Here is a 24,836-nt window from a genome sequence, read left to right on the forward strand (position 1 = left end):
TGTTTGTTCACTATGCGTGACAAAAAATTTGACTGGTAAATAGGTCCTAAACCAATTTAGAACTGGACCGGAGACCCACCTCTCCAGTCTGTCCAGAAGGACATCATGGTCAACAAAGTCAAATGCAGCACCTAAATCCAAGAGTACAAGGACAGAGAGCTGTTTGGCAAATGTGTTGGCTCTAAGATTGTTTTCCACTTTCACTAAGGCTGTCTCTGAGCTGGGCATGAAAACCAGATTGGAATTTTTCAAATACAGTTGGCACTTAGAAAACATTTAGCTGTTTGAAATCCAATTGCTCCAGAATTTTGCTTAAGGTTGGAGATTGGCCCAAAATTGCTAAGATCTTAAGAATCTAGATTACTTTTCTTCAGAAGGAGTTTCACCATAGCAGTTTTTAGTGCAGCGGGGAAAGTGAGTGATTAACAATAGCTTGCACTTCTTCAAATAAGACTGTTTTGAATAAAAACTGACAGATAAAAACTGTTTTTGAAGAAGGTGGTGGGGATAGGATCGAGAAGGCAGAAGGCTTAAGTTTGATATCACTTTCCTGAGCATGTCTGTGTCAACCAGGGAAAATAACTCCATAGTATCTTTGCGTGGTAGGTTAGGGCACATATCAAACGTCTCAGTTCTTGCTTGACTGATACCCTGCCTAATGTTTGCAATCTTATTTCAGAAATATGCCTCAGAGAAGAGGAAAGTTCACATAGGTTTGCGGGGGTAGGATTTATCAGGCCATCAATGGTCGAGAAGAGCACTCTCAAATTATTTTCATTATTAGTGATCAAGTTAGAAAAAGTAGCCCGTCTGGCATTTCTATTGCCAGAATATCATAATGGACCTGCAACTTTGACTTTCTCTACTTCTGCTCTGCCTTTCTGCAATTTCTCTTTAACTGATTTGTTTCTTCACTCATCGAATGTGCTCTCCATTGGGATGTGGTCTTTTTCAACATTACTGGAGCTATGGCAATCAATGGTTGCCCTTCATTTGGTATTACATTTATCAACTAAATAATCAAAAGAGGAATGCAGAATATGTGATGGTGTTTTGTTCATACACTCAAAATCTGTAGCAACCTCAGAGATAAGATGGCATTTCTTAATAATACATTCAGTATTACCCTGTGCTAACAAGGCAGTAAGAAATACACAGTGGTGATCAGATAAAGGATACAGTGCATTCGGAAAGTATTCGGAAAGTATTCAGACCTCTTGACTTGTCCCACATTTTGTTACATTACAGCCACACACACACACACACACACACAATTTGTTCCAGATGCATTAAACATTATTTGCATAAATATTCAGACCCTTTGCTATGAGATTTGAAATTGAGCTCAGGTGCATCCGGTTTCCATTGATCCTCCTTCAGATGTTTCTACAACTTGATTAGAGTCCACCTGTGGTAAATTCAATTGATTGGACATGATTTGGAAAGGCATACACCTGTCTATGTAAGGTCCCACAGTTGACAGTGCATGTCAGAGCAAGTTCCGAGACAGGATGGTGTCGAAAGCACAGATCTGGGGAAGGATACCAAAACACATTTCTGCAGCATGAAAGGTCCAAGAACACAGTGGCCTCCATCATTCTTAAATGGAAGAAGTTTGGAACCACCAAGACTCTTCCTAGAGCTGGTTGTCGGGGGAAAGGGCCTTGGTCAGGGAGGGGACCAGGAAATTGATGGTCACTGACAGAGCGCCAACGTTCCTATGTGGAGATGGGAGAAGGACAAGCTGTAGTCCAGGGTGGTTTTCAATAAGTACGCCCCTACAGTTTGAAGATAAACATGTTTCAGTTAGGAACATGTAATCCAACTTTGAGCTCAGTAACGAGGTCATTCACGAGAAATAGCATTTAAAAAGTGCCATCTTCACCCCTGGGGCATCTGCCTCAAGGTAACCAATGGAACACAAATCAAGTTATTAATGTTATAACCACGTTTTCTGACGGTCTCCAATCTATCACAATGGTAGGATATGACAGTTTGTATAAACTCACTACAAGGTGGAGTTAGAGGAACATAAATTAGGTTACTCACAATAACTATAGTGCCATTTCTATGGGTGTTGATATACTTTCCAAGTCCTCTGTTACTGATGATGAGAGGGAGGACTGGAGCAATACCAGACCCTGTCCGTTAGTCTCTGAAACAGCTTGCGATGTTGCTGGAAATAATCCTGGAACCCCTGCGTTTAGGGAGAATCCTGTCTCTTTTAAAAAAGTGCATGTTCAAATCAAATCAAATGTGATTGGTCACATACACATATTTAGCAGATGTTAATAGCGGGTGTAGCGAAATGGTTGCTCCCACAGCAAAATCACAGTTGTCACAAAAGGAGACATTCTTGTTGTTGCAGAGTTTCCCAGTACTCGTTTAGGAAAACGAGTCGGCTGAAACGTTCCGAACCACTTCGATAGCGGGCAAGGGATAATTATTTTCTTCCCTGTGCTTGCGAGTGTTTAAAAAAAAAAAAGTTATAGTCCGCCCTCAATTTGCCTAAAGCGAAGGTTGTTTTACCCTCGTGAGGGATAATGGTGTCAATATGGGAGTAGTTGGCCAGAACTGTAAGCAGGAGGGAGTTGATGTCATGGACACAGGCTCCCGGGTGACAGTGGACCTTGGCCGGTCCACAGACCGTAGGCAGGCCAAAATCTCTCACCATCGAGCTGCCCACAATGATGGTGCTCATGATGGAATCCGATGGGCATCGACCCAGGATAGCCTGACTCTTTGCACCAGCAACAGTTTATGAAATCGGAAACCCCAGGACGGTGGAAGATGGCCCAAGACCCTTCTGTCTTGAGTTGGCGGCCTGCTGAACTGTGGTGGCTGTGGGGGAGGGTGCCACTGGGTCGGCCACCAGCTGGTGGCATACTCCCAGGATCTGTGGTGACTCCCGGGGCCTTGCGAAAATCCAGTCTCCCATGGGCCGTGGAGTTGAGCTTAACATCTGTCCATTGGATTGGAACAGATCAACGGCGTCGACTCATTGACAGCTTTGCTATAGGAGGCATTTATAATGGAGATTTGGTTTGCCTGGGCAAGGTCGGTGTACTTAGAAAGCAGGTTATCCTTTTCTCGCAGCTGAGCGAGCAGCCGGAAGATCTCTTGCAGACAAATCCCTATCCACTTTTCAGTTCCACCTTATCTTGTGATTAAGTGGAAATAATTTCACACCTAAAGCATTTGTGCCCAGCTGTGGATAAAAACACAGGTGAGCTAGCGCTGCTAGCATAGGCCTGCTCTGTTTTCATGACGGGTAGCAGCTAACTGGTACTCAACAGGAATCCGGAACAAACGTACGGTCCCAGCCGTAAAGGCAAACTGCATTGTGGAATCCATAGCAATAAAAACTTTAGCTATGATTCAAAATGATTTGACCCTTAACAGTCCAAGCCCTGTTCTAAGTCGTGGGAGGTTCTACTAATCTATATGGAATTGTTTTAAGGTCATTCCAGGGATCATTTTGCCATTTGAAGTGTGACATCGGCGGATTGAGACACATCCAATGCAAAAAAACAAATCTCTCACTTAAACAGATTTTTCTGGGGATGCTTTATAAATGATACTAATAAGATTTCTGCGGGTGCGCGAACATCGACTCTAGGGGGTAAAACTAAACAATTTCATAGAAACAACAAACCGAGTCTAGACAGTACACTCTTCTGTTGTGCGCTTGGATGACGTATGTGGTGTGAAGTTGCTTACAGTGAATGTTCCTGAGTTACAGTTTTGACATAAACCTACTTGAAAATCTATGGCAAGACCTGAAAATGGTTGTCTAGCAATGATCAACAACCAATTTGACACAGCTTAAAGATTTTTTTATATTTGATTTATTACCCCTTTTTCTCCCCAATTGGCAGTTACAGTTTTGTCCCATCGCTGCGACTCCCATACGGACTCGGGAGATGCGAAAGACGAGAGTCTTGCGTCCCCCGAAACATGACCTAGCCAAGTCCCACTGCTTCTCGACACACTGCTCGCATAACCCGGAAGCCAGCTGCACCAATGTGTCGGAGGAAATACTGTACACCTGGCGAGCCTAGTCAGCATGCATCCGCCACAAGGAGTCATTAGAGAGCGATGGCTCAAGGACATCCCAGCCGGCCAGTTTCAATACATTTGCTCCCAATACCAAAAGCATGTTTTCACTATGTCATTATGCGGTACTGTGCGTATTAAATCCATATTTAATTCAGGCTGTAAAAACAAAATGTGGAATAAGTCAAGGAGTATGAATACTTTCTGAAGGCACTATATTAAAACTCTAGTTCCTATTTGAAATTTGGTATTTGATTTTTTTTTCTCAACAATCTCCCCCTCGATGATTTTTCTCAACAATCTCCCCCTCGACCAATCCTCGGTATGAAAGAGCAATGGAAGTTATAAGCCTACTGCTACATTGGCCTAAAAGCTATGAGTTCAATGCGCTCATTTCTTTAGCCGCTAATGGATCACGGTGTACCAATGTCTCCATATGGCAGAGGCTGGTGATCTCGCATTAGTTGACTTTGAACTTTTCTATCATTTTCATTCAGATTTTTATTATTAACAACGTGACAATGTTTTTGAGAAACAAAAACATTATGGAAATTAAACTGTTCAACAAAAATGTGCATATGACAATCATAACTGGCATGCAAAATGGTAGAAATGGTAGGATAAATTGTAAGCTTCCCCAAAACAATTGCCATCAGGTTTCAAACAAATAAGTATTTCAAACAAATAAGTATTTTTTCAAAATGCATACTGCCTCCAGCTCACATTGTAAAGTGGTAGGTGACGTGCTGATAGCCTGTTGCCTGCACTTGAATGGTAAATGGGAAACGTGCTTCAATTACCAGTTGAGAAATAAAAGTAGCAGCTCTTTTTAATTGTGCCCCAAAACTGTTTTTAACATGCAATTGCATCTAGAAATGTTTGACAATGAATGGGCTTATAAAAGCACATGTTTTACTCGTGGAGCAACCAGCTGAGGAGCTGCAGGAGAAATCCCGCTCAAAATAGAATCTGTATGCTGTGCGCGTGTGATAGCTGTGTTGGATAAATAAGATACGACTACTGATTAATAAGATGATGACTAATGAAAATACATATAGACCAATTTAATTCTAAAAAATCGACTAGCCTTTCCATCAATTAATAAAATGCATTATTTTGCAATGGGATTTTTTTGCGGGGCATGCAACAGTTTTATTTTATTGGCTCTTCATTTATACATTTTTTGGCCAAGAGCCGCAAATTGCTGACTAACGGAAACCCTGGTACTTAGCTACCTCAATTAACTCGTACCCCTGAACATCAACCTGGTACTCCCTTTATTTTTACCTTTATTTAACTAGGCAAGTCATTTAAGAACAAATTCTTATTTACAATGACGGCCTACCCTGGCCAAACCCTAACCTGGACGACACTGGGCTAATTGTGCGCCGCCCTATGAGACTCCCAATCACGGCCGGTTGTGATACAGCCTGGAATCGAACCAGGGGATGTAGTACTGACATGCAGTGCCTTAGACAGCTGTACCACTCACCACTATTGTTATTCACTGTGTATTTATTCCTTTTGTCACGATTTCAATTTAAAAAAAATAAAAACAAAATATTGTATTGTTGGAAATGGACCCGTAAGTAAGCATTTCACTGTTAGTTTAAACCCGTTGTTTACAAAGCATGTGACAAATAAAACGTGATTGATTTGATGGCCTAGCTGTCAAAATTGGCGACATATCGTGAAAATGTATGATTAAGAAATTCTGCTTTTTGGTTAGGGTTTAGCATGAGGTTAAGGCTATGGTTAAGCATAGGATTAGTTCAAAAATCTATATATATATATATATATATATATATTTTTTTTTACTTCTTGCTTTGCAGCTGACACTAACCCAGTGACAACCCAGTGACAACCGATTGCCTTGGCAAACATGAAACAAACTGCTTTCGAAAGTGGTTTGCGAGGCAACTCCCTGGGACTATACCTTTGGCCACTCAGAGAAGGAGTAGAGGGCTTTCTCCTGCAGCAGTTGGGCGATGGTAGGCTCCCTCGCGTCCTGCAGACTGTCAGGCATCTCACACATGGACATGGGGGCTGCAAACCGTGCCACCTCTACATAGCTGTCCATCACGGAGGCTGTGGAGTGGTTAGTACATAACACAATATCTCAACTACAGGGCATCCGGAGAAGGTGCGTGGAAAGGTCATTTTCAATGCTACATGTTTAAAGACAAAAAAAAAAAAAAAAAGCCACAGCAATTTGTACCATATTTAATTACCATATTTGAACCTTTACAACTGTCTAGCTGTAAGTTACCTGGAGTTTTCCCCCTTTTTTGGGGCCTCTCCTCGATCTCGTCCTTCACTTCCAGCAGCCCCTTTGTCTGCTCCAGTTTGGGCGTGAGGACAGTGCTGTCAGGCTCCAGGATGTCCGACTTGCTCTCAGAGCTCTCTGGGTCCAGAGGGAACTCAAGTTTGATCTGTGGCTCAGGCTGGGACGTGGGGACTGAGGGGGACGGGGGCAGAGAGTCTGTTGCGTCAACAGTGGGTAGTGTGTGTTCGCTGAAAGTGCTCTCTGCTTCGGCAGTCCCCTCGGAGGCCCCTTCTGGTTCTACGTCGTAACGCTCTTCCAAGGGCCCTGCGAATGGTTCTTCTGGTGCTGGGTCTTTACAAGAGTCTTCCAGAGGCCCCTCCACTGGTTCCTCCTCCTGGGGATCCATGGCTGACATCTCCAAGGGTTCTTCAAACGGCCCTTCTAGAAGCCCCTCCTCCCCTGGCCCTAAGGCCATGTCCCTTTCTAAAGTCTCTTCCCTTGGCCCCTCTAGAGCAGCCTCAAATGACTCTACTGGAGATCCCATTCCCGTCCCATCGCAGGCACCCTCGAAGGGCTCCTCTTGGTGAGAGTCCTCGCATGATATACCCGATGCTTCCAGGCCCTGCTCCGGCCCCACCAGATACAGACTGTCCACAGACATCTCTTTGTCAAACTCAAAGGCCACATCATCCTCTGCCTCTCTCTCCTTGGAGCTGGGCATGTGGGCGACGGCGTCCGAGTTCGGCGTCTCCTCTGGCTCCTCGGCATCACCCTGGTGGTGGGGGTACAAGGTCATATGGGACAGCGACAGGGGCGGAGGGGGGACGTAGGGTGAAGGGCAGCTTGCGGAGAGGTCGGTGTGCTCCTCAGCAGGCTCCTCCTCGCTCACGCCGATGTCCTTGAACAGCATAAAACTGGAGGGTAGCGGTTCCCCTGGGTCGCTCCGGGAGTGGGGGATACCCAGGCAGTCATCAAGCACTCCCCCTGCTCTGTCCTCCCTTCCCCCATCTTCCGGCTGCTCTTCGGGGTCCAGGAACTCCGTCTCAAGGGCGGGCGCCCCCAGGATAGGGTCAGCGTCGTTGAAAATGTCTGCGGCGCCGGCGTGGTCCGTGCTCTCCCAGGGCGCCTGCAGCTCCCGGTCCAGCTCCAGCGAGGGCGCCATGAGGCCTGTCTCCTCAGAGGAGCCCTGCTCCCCCACCAACACGTCGCTGCGCAGCTTGCCCGAGATGATAGGGTCCATTTCGGTTGACTGCTCGCCATTCAGCTCCCCCTGCACACCATACGAGTTGAGCATGCTCTGGCCACCCTGCGCTGAGTTGAAGGGGAACCCGTTGAAGGCCTCCTTGGCAGACTTGCAATGGAGGGAATCTGAGGCCAGGCCCTCTTGCTGCAGTGAGGCCAACTCTAAGGACTCATCCAGAGGGGGGCAGTCCAGGAAGCTCTCCCTGGGCCCAGACACCATACCTAGGCTGCCCCCGGGATCCGTGCCCACTATCTCTGGCGGGTGACCATGGACGTGGATGTGCGGGTGAGAATGGGCATGGATCGACGAGGAGGAGGGGGTGGCTGGGTGGTGGTACTCCGGCGGCTGTGGAGAGTGGCATTGGCCGAGGCCCGTTTCGTACAGGCAGCAGGGGTGGTGGTGGGGCGAGGGTGTCATGCCTGCGTGGTGCACCCCAGGATGGTAGCCCTTGTGATTTTCCTTTTGGACGTAGTTGCGGTGGGCCTCCAGGAAGGAGAGTTGTGGGTCGTTGAGGATGTAGTAGTCGGTGCGGCTAAGACCGTGACGGGCTGCCCCAATCAGGAGGTCACGGTCGTGTTTGCCACACTCCCACCACACGGGCAGGTAAAGGCTGGGCCGACACAGTTGCAGCCGTTGGCCCAGCAGCAGGTGGCGCAGCACCTGCTCTCTGACCTTGCGCAGCAGTTCGATGCGGTAGAGAGTGCGTGCTGCTCGCTCCTCCGTGATGGGCTCTACAAACAGATTGTGGTCCAGAGGCCCTGACAGACAGATGGAGAGGGCTTACTTTCATATAATTTTATCATTCAAATCACGCCATTGCAATGTCACTACTATTGTAAAAATAATACTGTCATAAATCTCCTGACCTCCACCTATCTTCCCCATGCTTTCGAAAGCACCGCTAAAGTACACAAACAAATCTATGAAGTGAAGCATCCTTTTAACACAACTTCCTTTGGCAGAGACTTTTGTTAATTTAAGGATCCATGCCCCTTTTTAAAAAGGTTCACATAAAATGACATGCCCAAATCTAACTGCCTGTAGCTCAGGACCTGAAGCAAAGGTATGCATATTCTTGATACAATTTGAAAGGAAACACTTTGAAATTTGTAGAAATGTCGAATTAAATGTAGGAGCACATAACACATTAGATCTGGTCAAAGATAATATAAAGAAAAAAACATGCAGTTTATTTTGTACAATCATCTTTGAAATGCAAGAGAAAGGCTGTAATGCATTATTCCAGCCCAGGTGCAATTTTTGTCCACTAGATGGCAGCAGTGTATGTGCAAAGATTTATACTGATCCAATGAAACATTGCCTATCTGTTGAAAATGTTGTATCAAGACTGCCCAAATGTGCATCATTGGCTTATTAATATGTTTTCAAGTTCATAATTGTGCACTCTCAAACAATAGCATGGTATTCTTTCACTGTAATAGCTACTGTAAATTGGACAGCGCAGTTAGATTACTTACAACCTCATGCTAATCACATTAGCCTAGGTTAGCTTAACCATCCCTTGGGGGGGCGATCCTGTAGAGGTTAAAGGTTGAGTAAGATGTTGTAGAAGCTTGCAGGATGCACTACTAAGCAACAACAGCTGCAAATACCAATAAAACAACATCATGTAATTATTTCCTTACTTTGTCTAACTACACTATTTTGAATGTAGAAAATATTTTTTGTGGTTCCAAGTGGATTATTTATTTAGTTTCATAGCACAAGTGTTCTAGAAAGGTTATCACATTGGCTTTTGTCACGGTTGGCACAGCTCTGGTTAAGTGCAGTGTGGTTGTCTAGCAACATGTGCCTCAGAAGGGAAGCAACGTCAGCATAGCTACAAATTCCCATGTTCCCATGTTGCTAGATTCTGACCAAACAATTAGCTCGACATGTAAAATGCCTTTAAATTTTTTTTTTTTTTTTTAAATCAACAAATAAATCTTTCTATCTAACAAAACAACATTACACTACATTATGACATTCCCTAGGGTTAAAACATTCTGGTTTGATGACTACTGATTTCCTGCATATTCCTTGATTTTTTTTGAAAACCTGGGGATTTTGGGGAAAGCTACTGGTATTTTGCAACCCTAGCATTCACTAATAATAAACTATTTACATATTATAGAAATGTGGGTACATTTGCGGATGAAATTCCTACTTATTGTACCTTTAAGAGCAAGCTCTCTTGCTCTGTCTCCTGAGGAGTAGTTACCTTCGTCCTTCCTGGGGGGCAATCTGCAGGCGGTGCGGCACATGGACACAAAGCTGCTGAAGTATCTCTCCAGGCTCTCGTCCGTTTTCCTCTCCAGCCGGGCGAAGGAGCGGAACTGACTCCAGTCAAAGGTTTTCTTCTCCGGGTCGTACACCACTCCGAACGACGACACGGTGCGGTAGAAATCTGCTTGTTCACGCCGTGTCCACCTGCTCATAAAAACACAGGCCTACCATAAGCCTTTTATAAAGGGGACATGCACTGACCATGTGACTGCCCAATGCATCAGTTGTGGGTCTCTCAGCCAAAAGCAGTCTGGTTTCAGAAACACACATTGAAGTCACATTTCTTAATCCATTTCTGACTTTATTTTTTTATATCGTCTTTGACACGCACAATTTTTTAGGGCCACAAACAAGGAACCAGTCCAATTTCATCCCCTTGCCTAGCAGGTGTTGACAGATCTTGAAGGATATGCTATGTGAAAGTTAGTTTATAGGAATGCTAGCTGGAGACATCATCGTGTTGCTAAGATATACCCAGGCCTTACAGATCAGTGAACATAGGGGCAAAGAACCGAAAGGGAACGGGACCGAGGCAGCACATAATGTAGGGGATCAATGACATCACCCACCTTTGCTCTGACATCATCACCCACCTTCTCTGCCACTCCAGGAAGAGAGGGTCAGGTTTGGCAGCGGTTGCCGTGCAGTGCCTAAGCTCCTCCCCCAGTTGCCAGGACATCGGTCCCGGGCTTGCCCCTGGCAGCAAGAAGTCATGACGCAGGGGCTCGCGCCGCATGAAGCGCTGGTAAGCTGTGATGAGGCGACGCAGCCTGGCAGTAAGATTAGGGCCGGCGGGCCACAGAGGGCGACCCTTCAGCTCCACGCCCTCCTGGCCCAATTCTTCCTGGCCAAAGCCCTCCTGGACCCCGTGTCCTATGTCTGGAAAGTAACAGAATCACATCAAAGCTTTGTTTACATATATTTACATGCATTATATAGTAACTTTTATAGCCATTTTTGAGATGGGAAAACTTGTTTTTTATGAAGTTAAACATTTGCTTTTTATGACTGAATGTTAGGTGAAATAAAACTATGTTTTGACAAAATTACACTTCCCCTGAAGGCAATCTACTTGAAAATTAACCCAAGTGACAACTGCAGAAAATGATTTGGAAATTGGAGTTGGTAAAACCCCGATAATCTATATGCATTCACAGATTCTCCAGTTTGTAAGACATTTTATTGGAAAAGACAAGTTCAAAGGTAGCTGAACACTTACCTTGAACAACAATGTCATGCTTGTCCATTGCATCATTGCTGGAGCTGGTTTCATCCTTTTGGAGCAAAAATAAATGATAACTTCACAACTCAACCTTTTCAGACACCGAATCCTTAATTTTCGTTTAGCTGAGTCACTCGAGAGTCCATACCTTATTATCAACCCTTTCCACTCCCTCCTCTCCCTCCTCTTGCTTGCTTTCAGGATCGTCTTTCACGTCATCACTTTTGCAATTACTAAAAAGAACCAACAATTAAGATAAAGACCACAAAATGATATCACTTACTCCATCACCAGAGTCAGCTTGACCACGCAGGATTTATTGATGTATTTAGGGGAACTAGATTTGAGGTATTGCTGATACATTACATTTTGAGGCATGCAGACATTTTGAGGCATGCAGACATTGAGGCATGCAGACATTCACATTCGTACACAGCACCTGAGATTCGGTACTACGGATGTTCATATTACTGTAAGCCATCCTACAAATAAGACTTGTGCCCTACGGTAAGGCGGAGGTGGTTCTTGCCTGTCAGTGAGGTCAGCCATCACCTCTCCTCCACTCTGCTCGGCTGAGAGCGCTGTGACATCAGGCATGCCCACCCTCTCCAAGAAACACAGCTCTGGGTCGGCCCGCATGGCGTTGTACCGCTCGTACCCTGAGGAGACACCAGGTGCCAGGTTTACTGAGCGCCGATGGTGATGACGGCAGTGGCTTTAGACTTAAATCTACTATTCATGTAAAATGATTAATCAATTTATCAATGACTAGTAACTGGGATATGTGGTAGGCTATGTCACACATGTGCACCACATCATTACTCTCGCTCTGCTGTGTGTGCATTTTGCTAGCTGTCACTCAAATGGCGAGGGGCTGAAGATCATTGGCTGGAACCAATCGCTAGGGGGCTGGCCCAATTTAGGAAAATGTAGGGAAAAGCACAGCATACAGAAAAACAGTCACTGTCAAACGAGTAATTCTGCTCATAGATTATGCATGTACGACTTACACATTGACACACAGCCCAAAGTGGGAGGTTTAAAAAATACTTCATAGTCGCCAAAGTTCCGGAGCATGCCTTTAAAAGCGGACTCTAATCCACTGATCATCAGGACCTTGATTAGTTAAATAAGATGTTTTAGTGCTGTCCTCGAACAAAAAAGCTTGCACACCCTGAAATTCTCGAGAACCAAGGTTGATGTATGATCTTCTGAAATGGCTAAACCATGACTTCAATATACTGGAACATAAAATACACCGACCCAAAATATATACGCAACAAGCAAAGTGTTGGTCCCATGTTTCATGAGCTGAAATAAGATTCCATGAATGTTCCATATGCGCAAAAAGCTTACGTTTGTGCACAAATTCGTTTACCTCCATGTTAGTGAGTAGTGAGTATTTCTCCATCCACCTGACAGGTATGACATATCAAGAAGCTCATTAAACAGCATAATCATTACATAGGTGAACCTGGCCTTTTATTGGAAACAATAAAAGGCCACTCTAAAATGTACAGTTTTGTCACACAACGCAATGCCACAGATGTCTTACGTTTTGTGGGAGTGTGCAATTGGCATGCTGACTGCAGGAGTGTCCATCAGAGCTGTTGCCAGAGAATGAAAATGTTACATTCTACCACAACGTCGTTTTAGAGAATTTGGCAGTACGTCCAACCGGCATCACAACCACAGACCACGCCAGCCCAGGACCTCCACATCCGGCTTCTTCACTAGCGGGATCGTCTGAGACCAGCCACCCGGACAGCTGATGAAACTGTGGGTTTGCACAACTGAAGAATTTCTACACACTGTCAAAACCGTATCAGGGAAGCTCATCTGTGCTCGTCGTCCTCACCAGGGTCTTGACCTGACTGCAGTTCAGCGTTGTAACCGACTTCGGTGGGCAAATGCTCACTGGCCACTGGAGAAGTGAGCTCTTCACGAATGAATCCAGGTATCAACTGTACCGGGCAGATGGCAGACAGCGTGCGGTTTTCTGATGTCAACATTGTGAACAGAGTGCCCCATGGTGGCAGTGGGGTTATGGTATGGGCAGGTATGGGCAGGCAAAAGCTACAATTGCATTTTATTGATTGCAATTTGAATTTAGCAATACCTGACGAGATCCTGAGTCCCATTATCATGTCATTCATCCGCCACCATCATCTCGTGTCAGCATGATAATGCACAGCTCCACGTTGCAAGGATCTGTACACAATTCCTGGAAGCTGAAAATGTCCCAGTTTTTCCATGGCCTGCATAACCACCAGACATGTCACCCACTGAGCATGTTTTAGATGCTGTCTGGATCGACGTGTACGACAGCGTGTTCCAGTTCCCGGCAATATCCCACAACTTCGTACAGACATTGAAGAGTTGGACAACATTCCACAGGCCACAAGCAACAGCCTGATCAACTCTATGCGAAGGAGATGTGTCGTGCTGCATGAGGCAAATGGTGGTCTCACCAGATACGGACTGGTTTTCTGATTCACGCCCCTACTTTTATTTTATTTTTAAGGTATCTGTGACCAACAGATGCATATCTTTATTCAGAGTCGTGAAATCCATAGATTAGGGCCTAATGAATTTATTTAAATTGACTTATTTCTTTATGAACTGTAACTCAGTAAAATCTTTAAAATTGTTACATGTTGCATTTATATTTTTGTTCAATGTACATAAAATTGGATTGTATAGTAAGAGCCATGAGGGTCTGACAAACAGGAGACCCTAGACTAGAGGATTACCATGTTTGTGTACCCCTATGAGGAGAGACTTATCTGCCTCTGCATCCCACCAGCCAGCTGGGATCTCGATGTAGTCGATGTCAGGCAGTGCCACCTCCAGTTTACTGCACAGATCACACACACAAATCAGCCATTAACTTTAGTCTGGTTTCCCGGACCTAGATAAGTAGGTGGTATGATTAATGGGTGCCCTCGTGGTGCACTTTGTACCTGGCAGGAATACCCTCCAGGAACTGGGCAGCAGCCTCTCCCAGTACCTCCGCCTTCAGGTAGTACAGCATCCTCACCCTCAGAAGTACCCTTGGCACAACAAGGCACATAACACAACACATAGACCAGTCATCAGTCTCTTTTTCAATAAACACCAAACCACTTTGGGCCAGTGGAGCTGCAAAGCATTTTCCCCTGTTTTTAGGAAGACATAAAACAAACAAAACTAAAACATGAAACTGTCTTCATTTGTAAAGAAAAGCTGCAAAAGTTTAGTAAATCCAGCCGTTTACTCCTCAGGCTTCAGCATCTAAAATCATCATTTCAAACAAAACTAGATTATGTAGGTTTTGTAAGCTTTAGCTACCTTAGGAATCCCATTCTTCATAGAGGAGAACATGACTGTTCACCAACAGCTGAAAGTGAGGAATGGGGGACTCACTTGTTGCAGTGCTGTTTGAGGTGTTTTTTGTAGCTGTCGTCATGCAGCACCACCTCTGGGTTGCAGTTGACCAGCCAGTCTGCATGCTTCATCTCAGGCACACTCAGCTGGTTCTTTAATTTCTTACCCTTGCGTCCCCTGGGCACTGGGGCCGACAGACCTGCTTGTGGAAAGGTTGGATTTGAACGATACCAAGTAATCACCTTACTGCATACCAGTCCAAATTAAAGCACAGACTTTGGGATCAGAGTTGGAGCTATGGCTACAGTCATTTGGAGACCATAGCAAACCATCGGACAAGGGTGAGGATAGCTTTTTTTTATGCTAAGGGAAGATGGAGTAGATACAAGATGTAGTACAAGATACTGAGTGTGGATTCAAACCCCCATCGCAGGGGGCCATGCATGGTCTGGAGTCAGCTTTCTAGACCATTATGCCAAACTCTGGCACTACGAGTTGCTTTTCAGAGCTTGTTTATTCATTTGAGTGTTGTCAACATAACTAGCCATATTGCCTGTCCTCTTTCCCCCCACTCCACATCTGAATGAGTGAATGGCAGCTTGTATCAAAGGGATGTTAGTGAGTCTCTCACCAGAGTGGTTCTGCAAGTCCTGTTTATGGCCATCCTTGGCGGGTGTGATGAGGTCCCAGATAAAGCTCTTGATCTTGTCGTCGCCCTTGTAGTGGCGCACGCAGTAGACCAGCAGCGACCGGCACAGCACCTCAATGTCACATTCGGCCAGTTGCCACTTGAAGCGCCCGTGGGTCAGGATGTCCTTCCAGCGACCCCAGCTGTGTGAGCACACGCAGAGAGATGGAGCGGGTGGCATGAGGACCGATACACCATACCAGTGTCAGTTGGATAGAATACCTAAATACTGTACTCTCATGTAGCCTACTGTAGTGCTTCCCAAACCTCTCAAGTACCCCCAGCCAGAGCTACATATTAGATGTATTCCACAACTAATTTGTCAATTAATCACCAAGCCCTTCATTAGTTGACCAATTGAATCAGGTGTACTAGCACCAGAACACATAAAATAGATGTTACTTATTGGGGGTTACTTGAGATGTTTGGGAAACACTTGGTGCACTGGTGTAACTCTGCAGTAATTAGTAAGACTGCTTAAAAAGGTACAATTTGAGGTACAGACATAAGGCACAATCATTTGTACGGCATGGCACAATAGAAAGGCTATTGAAAGTATAACTGAGAAATGTAAGAGGCGGTATATCTGACCCGAATATGAGCAGGTTCTTCTCGACGCGGAAGCACTCGGCGCGGAGGTAGTGTCTGTTCCTCTCGCTGAGGCGGCGGGTGCGACAGGGCCTCTCTTCTGAGTCGCTGTCCAGCTCTGAGAACTCCATCAGCTCGTCATCCTCGAACGAGTTGTAGTGGCGTGTCTGCTTCCTCACACGAGGCGTGTCAATCACCAGGCTCTCCTGTCACAGACGGGGGAAAGAGGTTCAGGTGTAAGCTTTTACTGCAGGCTTACTACAGAGATGCTAGTTGTAGGTCCCAAGAAACAAAGAGATCTGCTGTCGGATCTGACAATGAATCTCGATGATTGTACAGTCGTCTCAAATAAAACTGGAGGATCTCAGCGTTACTCTTGACTCTTAACTCTTTTGATTAACATACAGTTGAAGTCAGAAGTTCACATACACCTTAGCCAAATGCATTTAAACTCAGTTTTTCACAATTCCTGACATTTAATCCTAGTAAGAATTCCCTGTCTTAAGTCAGTTAGGATCACCACCTTATTTGTAGAATGGGAAATGTCAAAATAATAGTAGAGAATTAATTATTTAAGCTTTTATTTCTTTCATCACATTCCCAGTGGGTCAGAAATGTTCATGCACTCAATTAATATTTGGTAGCATTGCCTTTAAATTGTTTAACTTGGGTCAAACATTTTGGGTAACCTTCCACAAGCTTCCCACAATAAGTTGGGTGAATTTTGGCCCAATCCTCCTGACAAAGATGATGTAACGGAGTCAGGTTTGTAGGCGTCCTTGCTTGCACGCGCCTTTTCAGTTCTGCCCACAAATTTCCTATAGGATTGAGGTCAGGGCTTTGTGATGGCCACTCCAATACCTTGACTTTGTTGTCCTTAAGCCATTTTGCCACAACTTTGGAAGTATGCTTGGGGTCATTGTCCATTTGGAAGACCCATTTGCGACAAAGCTTTAACTTCCTGACTAATGTCTTGAGATGTTGCTTCAATATATCCACATAATTTTCCTCCATGATGACATCTATTTTGTGAAGTGCACCAGTCCCTCCTGCAGCAAAGCACCCTCACAACATGATGCTACCACCCCCGTGCTTCACGGTTGGGATGGGTGTTCTTCGGCTTGCAAGCCTCCCCCTTTTTCCTCCAAACATAAGGATGGTCATTATGGCCAAACAGTTCTATTTGTGTTTCATCAGACCAGAGGATATTTCTCCAAAAAGTATGATCTTTGTGCAGTTGCAAACCGTAGTCTGGCTTGTTTGTGCCATGCACAAAGTAGATGTCCTAACCGACTTGCCAAAACTCTAGTTTGTTCAAATAAATTGGTGAAGTGGTTGAAAAACAAGTTTTAATGACTCCAACCTAAGTCTATGTAAGCTTCCGACTTCAACTGTATAACACATATTTCAAGAGCAGCCTTGAAACCCTGGCAAACATGGCAAAAATCTGAAACTTTCCCCCCAAAAATGACACAGAAAAGCTGATCCAGGCGTTTGTCACTTCAATATTAGACATCTGCAATCCTCTACCCTCCAACAACTTGGATAAAGCACTAAATAAACTTCAGCTAGTGCTAAATATGGCTGCTCGAATCTTGACTAGAACCCCAAAAATGTGATTATAATTACTCCAGTGCTAGCATCTACACTGGCTTACTGTTAAGGTTAGGGCTGATTTCAAGGTTTTACTGCTAACCCACAAAGCATTACATGGACTTGCTCCTACCGATCTTGCCGATTTGATCCTGCCGTACATATACTACATGACCAAGAGGTGGACACCTGCTTGTCAAACGTCTCATTCCATTTGGAGTTGGTCCCCCTTTGCTGTAATGACAGCCTCCACTCTTCTGGGAAGGCTTACCACTAGAGGTTGGAACATTGCTGCGGGGACTTACTCCCATTCAGTCACAAGAGCATTAGTGATGTTGGGCACTGATGTTGGGAGATTAAGCCTGGTTCGCAGTTGGCATTCCAATTCAGGGCTCTGTGCAGGCCTGTGCAGTCAAATTCTTCCACACCGATCTCAACAAACCATTTCTGTATGGACCTTGCTTTGTGAGGCACCATCGTGTTAGTGAGAGTCTCAACGTTCAGTAGAGTGGTCATAATAGTTTGTAGGCCAAACCGTTCGGACGCTACATACGATTTTGTGAGAAGACCAATTTTCGGGATGTGGCATGGTTTGCAAACACCTCTCTAGCTCTGCCTCTTTTCACCGCAGATGCTGATGGGCGATTTTGACGGATGTGGTGGATTAAGACGCAACTCATGCAAAAAAACGTCTCTCTATTCTAAACAAATGGATTTTGATGGGGATTGTTAACTAGATTTAAGACCATTGCAGGCTGTTACATTTTTCCTGAAGACTTTTCAGTAGGTACTATAATTGAGTGTTGTCTGGCACAGGGGTGCGAAGGTGAACGGGAAGGCACTGGATTGACGAACCACCCTTGCTGTCTCTGCTCCACTGGGATTCTCTGCCTCTGACCCTATTACAGGGGCTGAGTCACTGGCTTGCTCGCGCTCTCCATTGTCGTTCCTAGGAGGGGTGCATCACGCCGTGCCAGGCTTTTGTTGCTATACTCGACCTGACTGGGTTGAGTCACTGTCGCGATCTTCCTGTCCGGTTTTGCTATTTGCCTCATGACACCTGCAAGCTATGTTGACTACGAACTTTCTTTACCCAACCGTGGGATAGACGGTTTGTTCCCAAACTCGGGACTGTGACTATTGGTTTCACAGACTTTTGGCATCCCATCCTATTATATTCTAACCACCTCTAGCTGGCTTTGTATTCATGTTACCTGATGAAACTGCAGTAAAATATGATCTTGTTGCCATCTAATTCACAATCAGATGTCATAAACAAGCACTGCAGAGCTCTCCATGTCCTGTGATGTGCCTTGATTGTATTACTGTTGGAAATGTGCATGTACACCCTGGCCCATCTACTGCTGCTAGCCCCAATTCTGACTTGTGCTCGGATATCTACTTCACTGATTTCTGCTCTCATAAAAGCCTGGGGTTTCTGCACATTAAGACTAGAAGCTTATTACCTAAAATGGATAAATTGAAAGTGTGGGTTCACAGTTCCAATCCAGATGCGTTGGTCATTACTGAGACGTGGTTAAGGAAGAGCGTTTTGAATACTGATGTTAACCTTTCTGGTTAAAACCTTTTTCGGCAAGACAGATCTTCCGAAGGTGTGGGAGTAGCAATCTTTACCAAGGATCACCTTCAAGTGCTCGGTTGTCTCCACCAAGTCTGTCCCCAAACAATTTGATTTGCTAGTTTTAAGTATTAAACTTTCAAATGGCTCTTGTTGACTGTTGCTGGGTGCTATAGTCCCTCATCAGCACCGACCTGTACCCTACCTGTCCTAAGCTCTCTCCTGGCCCCATACACCCTGACTACACCGCCTGCGCTGCAAAATATACACTGCTCTTGAGCATCTGTGTTGCAAAGGGCTAAAATAGAAGTCAGATCTATTTGTGACGCAGATCGCGCTCTAAGTCCTGCCCCTCCCAGCTCCTCATTGATTATACCCACGTGGGTGATTGAAGGACAAACTGTGTTGTCAGTCGTCGTGGTAATACTACAAAAGTTCAAAGAAGAAAAAGCCTGGAAGGAGGAGAGGTGACTAGAAACAATTCGGTTGACCGTTTTATGTGTGGATTAATTGTCAGAGTAGATGACCTTGTGCATTTCAGGTAAAATAACAACTCAATGTTTATATCCCAGGACAAATTAGCTAGCAACAGCAAGCTAGCTAAATAGGACAAATTAGCTAGCAAGTGCAAGCTAGCTAGCTAAATTGCCATAAAGGTTTAATGCTTTTCGACCTGTCCCCAAATTCGTGATCGCGTTTGGTGTGGGGGGACAAAATAAATGTATGCACGATGGTGCACGCGCACAGCCGGTGTGGGTTCCGTGTTACACGAAGTCTGAATTTGTCCTGTTACGTGACCTAAACTGGAACATGCTTAAACCACGTGACCATGTCCTAAAGCAACAGGACTCCCTAAACCTTTGTCAGATTATTACCAATTCCACAAGGTATGACTTCAAACTCCCAGAAAAGGCTACTCTCCTCGATGTTATCCTCACAAATAATCCTGATCGGTATCAATCTGGTGTTTTCTGTAATGACCTTAGGTGATCACCTCTTTACAGCCTTGGTTCATAATTGCTGCTCAGTGAAACGACCTGTCCTGATTTGTCATAGAAGCTTGCTAAAAAACTTTCATGAGCAAGCCTTCCTTCATGAACTGGCCTCTGTAAAATGTTATAGAATCAGCTTGATCCCCTCTGTCAAAGACACTGACATTATTTTTTGTTATTTTCAGTGGTATTGTTAACAATCATGCCCCCATAAGAATTTTTTAAAATTAAAAACAGGTTCAGCCCCTGGTTCGACTGTGATCTTGCAGAGTTACACCACCTCAAGAATTTCATTTGGCGAAAGGCTTGGCACACGCATACTCGGGCTGACTGGCTCTCGTTCAGGCAAATGAGAAATAAGTGCACTCAGGCTATCTAGAAGGCCAAAGTTAATTACTTTAAGGGGCAGTTCTCTCTCTGTGGGTCTAACCCCAAGAAGTTCTGGAAAACGGTTAAAGACCTGGAGAATAAACCCTCCTCCTCATAGCTGCCGATGTCTCTTAATGTTGATGATGTGATTGTTACTAACAAGAAGCACATTGCTGAGCTCTTTAATCACCACTTCATTAAGTCAGGATTCCTATTTGACTCAGCCATGCCTCCTTGACCGTCCAACATTTACTCATCTCCCACCCCTTCTAATGTGAATCCCCAATGCTTCTCCCTATTTTTCCCCTGACCCGCTACAAAGTTTCTCCCTGCAGTCCGAGGTGCTAAAGGAGCTCCTGAAACTTGACCCCTAAAAACATCTGGGTCAGATGGTTCAGACCCTTTCTTCTTTAAGGTTGCTGCCCCCATCATCGTCAAGCTTATCTCCAACCTTTTTAACCTGTCTCTCCTTTTTGGGGAGGTTTCCATTGCTTGGAAGGCAGCCACGGTTCTTCCTTTATTTAAAGGGGGAGATCAAGCTGATCCTAACTGTTATAGGCTTATTTTTATTTTGACCAGGTAATCAAAAGTGTTTGGAAAAACTTGTCAATAATCAACTAACTGGCTATCTTGTCTTGATGTCTACAGTATTCTTTCTGGTGCGCAATCTGATTTCCGCACAGGTTATGGATGTGTCACTGCAACCAGGTCCTCAATGATGTCTCCATTGCCCTTGATTCTAAGCAATATTGTGCTGCTATTTTTATTGACTTGGCCAAAGCTTTTGATACGGTAGACCATTACATTCTTGTGGGCCGGCTAAGGAGTATTGGTGTCTCTGAGTGTTCTTTGGCCTGGTTTGCTAACTACCTCTCTCAAAGAGTGCAGTGTATGAAGTCAGAATGTCTGTCATCTCAGCCACTGCCTGTCACCAAGGGGTACCCCAAGGCTCGATCCTAGGCCCCACACTCTTTTTAATTTACATCAACAACATAATGCAGGCAGTAGGAAGCTCTCTCATCCATTTATATGCAGATGATACAGTCTTATACTCCCCGGATTTTGTGTTAAATGCTCTACAACAAAGCTTTCTCTACCCTTAACCTTGTTCTGATCACCTCCAAAACAAAGGTCATGTGGTTTGGTAAGAAGAATGTCCCTCTCCCCACAGGTGTTATTACTACCACTGAGGGTTTAGAGCTTGAGGTAGTCATCATACAATTACTTGGGAGTATGGCTAGACGGTACACTGTCCTTCTCTCAGCACATATCAAAGCTGCAGGCTAAAGTTAAATCTAGACTTGGTTTTCTCTATCGCTCCTCTTTCACCCCAGTTACCAAACGAACCCTGATTCAGATGCCCATCCTACCCATGCTAGATTACGGAGACATAATTTATAGATCGGCAGGTAAGGGTGCTCTCGAGCGGCTAGATGTTCTTTACCATTCGGCCATCAGATTTGCCACCAATGCTCCTTATAGGACACATTACTGCACTCTATACTCCTCTGTAAACTGGTCATCTCTGTATACCAGTTGCAAAACCCTCTTAGGCCTCACTCCCCCCTATCTGAGACATCTACTGCAGCCCTCATCCTCCACATACAACACCCATTCTGCCAGTCACATTCTGTTAAAGGTCCCCAAAGCACACATATCCATTGGTCGCTCGTCTTTTCAGTTCGCTGCAGCTAGCGACTGGAACGAGCTGCAACAAACACTCAAACTGGACAGTTTTATCTCCATCTTTTCATTCAAAGATTCCATCATGGACACTCTTACTGACAGTTGTGGCTGCTTTGCATGATGTATTGTTGTCTCTAGCTTCTTGCCCTTTGTGTTGTTGTCTGTGCCCAATAATGTTTGTATCATGTTTTGTGCATGTTTTGTGCTGCTACCATGTTGTGTTGCTAGTTATCATGTTGTGTTGCTACCATGCTGTGTTGTCATGTGTTGCTGCCTTGTTATGTCATTGTCTTAGGTCCCTCTTTATGTGGTCTCCCTTGTCATGATGTGCGTTTTGTCCTATATTTATATTAGGGATAAACAATATACAATCGGTGAACATATTGGAATCTGACGATATTAGCTAAAAATGCCAACATCGGTATCGGCCCGATGTCGAGTTTAAGAGTAAAGAACATTTCAGCGAGACAACACAAAGGCGAAATCCATTAGAACCAAGATAATGGAATTCATTGCCCTCAACACCCACGGTTCTCTGCCGTGGGTGATGTTGGCTTTCGCCAACTGGTCGAGCACCGGTACACACTAAGTGTGGTACACACTAAGTGCTAATACTTACTAAGTGCTAATACTTGAATCCTTGTGAGTAAGTGTGTACCGGCACCAAGTGCGCTATTTTTCAGATGTTGCCCTACCGGAGTTACACAGTAATAGCATCACTGCTATTAGCTTCACAACATACATACTACGGACGTCATTTGGGTCTCTGCATTTCAAAAAAGATACAGTAGCACTGTCAAAGTTGTACAAAAAGTCTGCAAACAAGCAAACACCGGCCACGAACAATGTGTTTACAATACCGCGTTGGTAATAAAGCATCATTTGTTCGACCGCAACTTCTGGGGTAGCTAGATTTAGCGTCATTATTCTTAGCAATGATTTATGAATCCTTGTGAGTAAGTATTAGCTAGGTTGCCACTTGCTGTTCGCCTATTGAAATTGAACTTCAGTTCATGAAAATAAATAGCTAGCTACTTAACCTTGTTGCCCAAAGTTAACGTTATAAGCAGCCAGCTAGCTTCTTCTGGCTAGTAAGGCCTGACCAGACCGGGTTGTGAAGCTAGTCACAATAAGGATTACGCACAGTTTGCCTTCAAAATAAAAAGTATGTCATTGACAGTGATGCAAATGAATACAAATAGTAGAATTATGCCATACTTTTATTTTGAAGGCTAACCGCAAAGTCCACTATTGTGGCTAATCTTTATTGTGGCTAGCTTCACAGATGTTCCAACCACCATTAATCAAATAAGAACTGTCTTATGAATTAGGGTTATTTTAGATGACTATAGCTACTGAAACAGATGTCGTTTTGCTATGTTTTTGGGGAAGAACATTGTTTGCATCCATGAGCTAGCTAGCTTTTTTTAATGACCAGTACTGTATGTGCGCGTGACAACTTTACCAGCATCATAGCATAAATATCGATGAATCGTTGTGACATGAAATATGAGCGATAGTGTAATAACTACGTAAAAAATGTATGAATGCGTTAAATTATTATGTGACGTGCAGTCATATTCAGATCCTGATTGGTAACCACTGATTATTATTTGACCCTACTGGTCATCTATGAATGTTTGAACATCTTGAAAAACGATCTGGCCTTAATGGCCATGTAAACTTATAATCTCCAGCCAGAAAAAGATTTGCCACACCTCAAAGCCTGATTCCTCTCTAGGTTTCTTCCTAGGTTCCTGCCTTTCCAGGGAGTTTATCCTAGCCACTATGCTTATATCAGCACTTACAACTGCTGATGTAAAAAAGGCTATATAAATTAATTTGATTGATTTATGGACACACTGTTAATCTAGGTCAAGTATTTGTTTAAATTATTTTACTAGGCAAGTCAGTTAAGAACAAATTCTTATTTTCAATGACAGCCTAGGAACAGTGGGTTCACTGCCTGTTCAGGGGCAGAACGACAGATTTGTACCTTGTCAGCTCGGGGATTCGAACTTGCAACCTTTCGGTTACTAGTCCAACGCTCTAACCACTAGGCTACCCTGTGTATTCCCAAACTGGGGTACACCGTCGGGGGTACGCCAAATAAAAATGTGATTCACACTTTTAAAAAAATTTAAAAATTCAAAACAGTACATTTAGGTGAGTTTTTGCTCTCGCCCGAGTAGCCTCGTTTCACTGCCAAAAATAAAATTAAACCATCTAGTGTTCAGCGAAATACAGGTAGCCTAGTCAAATAATTTACATCCAATCACATTAACCGTTAATCTCTTGGAAAAGCTTCACTCTTGCGCAGACATTTAGAAACCAACATGACAATTTGAAAAATAGGCCACAGGTGTTTTTGAGCGAGAATAAAGACAACTTTCAAGTCGAAGACATGTATAAAAGCAACAGATACCATTAATAAGGGGCTAGAAGCATCTTATATGGTGAGCTACCGAGTGGCTAGGACAGGTAAGCCCCATGCTATTGTGGAGGACTTAATTCTTCCTGCTGCCACGGAAATGGCTGGGACAATGCTGGGGGAAAAGGCCCCAAAAATTATACAGACAAAGTCTTCATCAAACAACACTGCTTCACGACACATCAGTGAAATGGCAGAACATGTTTTGAAACAATTACTGCTTCTCATACAAGCCAGTGAATTCTATGCGTTACAGCTGGATGAGTCAACAGACGTGGCAGGCCTGGCACAGCTCCTGGTATATGTCCATTACGTTTATGGGGGGGTAAATTAAGGAAGACATCCTCTTCTGCAAACCACTGGAAACCAAGACAACATGAGTGGATATTTTTAAAGTACTGGACAGCTTTGTGACATCAAATGGACTTTGGTGATCAAGATGTGTTGGTATCTGTACTGATGGCGCAAAAG

The 24,836-nt window shown here is 44.4% G+C and overlaps 1 protein-coding gene across 8 annotated transcripts in view; it reads right to left on the reverse strand.

Moving 5' to 3' along the window:
• chd6 (chromodomain helicase DNA binding protein 6) overlaps window positions 1-24,836 on the reverse strand; it is a 108,871-nt gene that overhangs the window by 25,523 nt on the left and 58,512 nt on the right. For 6 of the 8 annotated variants that reach the window (XM_024444724.2, XM_024444715.2, XM_024444705.2 and 3 more), the window contains exons 21-32: window positions 15,719-15,921; window positions 15,071-15,270; window positions 14,479-14,641; window positions 14,037-14,126; window positions 13,827-13,930; window positions 11,603-11,732; window positions 11,222-11,306; window positions 11,071-11,125; window positions 10,421-10,730; window positions 9,787-9,995; window positions 6,326-8,323; window positions 5,993-6,144 (exon numbers count right to left, since the gene is read on the reverse strand). In XM_024444724.2, the coding sequence (XP_024300492.1) occupies window positions 5,993-6,144; window positions 6,326-8,323; window positions 9,787-9,995; window positions 10,421-10,730; window positions 11,071-11,125; window positions 11,222-11,306; window positions 11,603-11,732; window positions 13,827-13,930; window positions 14,037-14,126; window positions 14,479-14,641; window positions 15,071-15,270; window positions 15,719-15,921 (3,699 nt within the window). The remainder of the gene's footprint in view (window positions 1-5,992; window positions 6,145-6,325; window positions 8,324-9,786; window positions 9,996-10,420; window positions 10,731-11,070; window positions 11,126-11,221; window positions 11,307-11,602; window positions 11,733-13,826; window positions 13,931-14,036; window positions 14,127-14,478; window positions 14,642-15,070; window positions 15,271-15,718; window positions 15,922-24,836) is intronic. The other 2 variants (XM_024444697.2, XM_024444679.2) reach the window with 2 other exon arrangements.

Source organism: Oncorhynchus tshawytscha, linkage group LG02, assembly GCF_018296145.1.
Source record: "Oncorhynchus tshawytscha isolate Ot180627B linkage group LG02, Otsh_v2.0, whole genome shotgun sequence".
Lineage (NCBI taxonomy): Eukaryota > Metazoa > Chordata > Actinopteri > Salmoniformes > Salmonidae > Oncorhynchus > Oncorhynchus tshawytscha.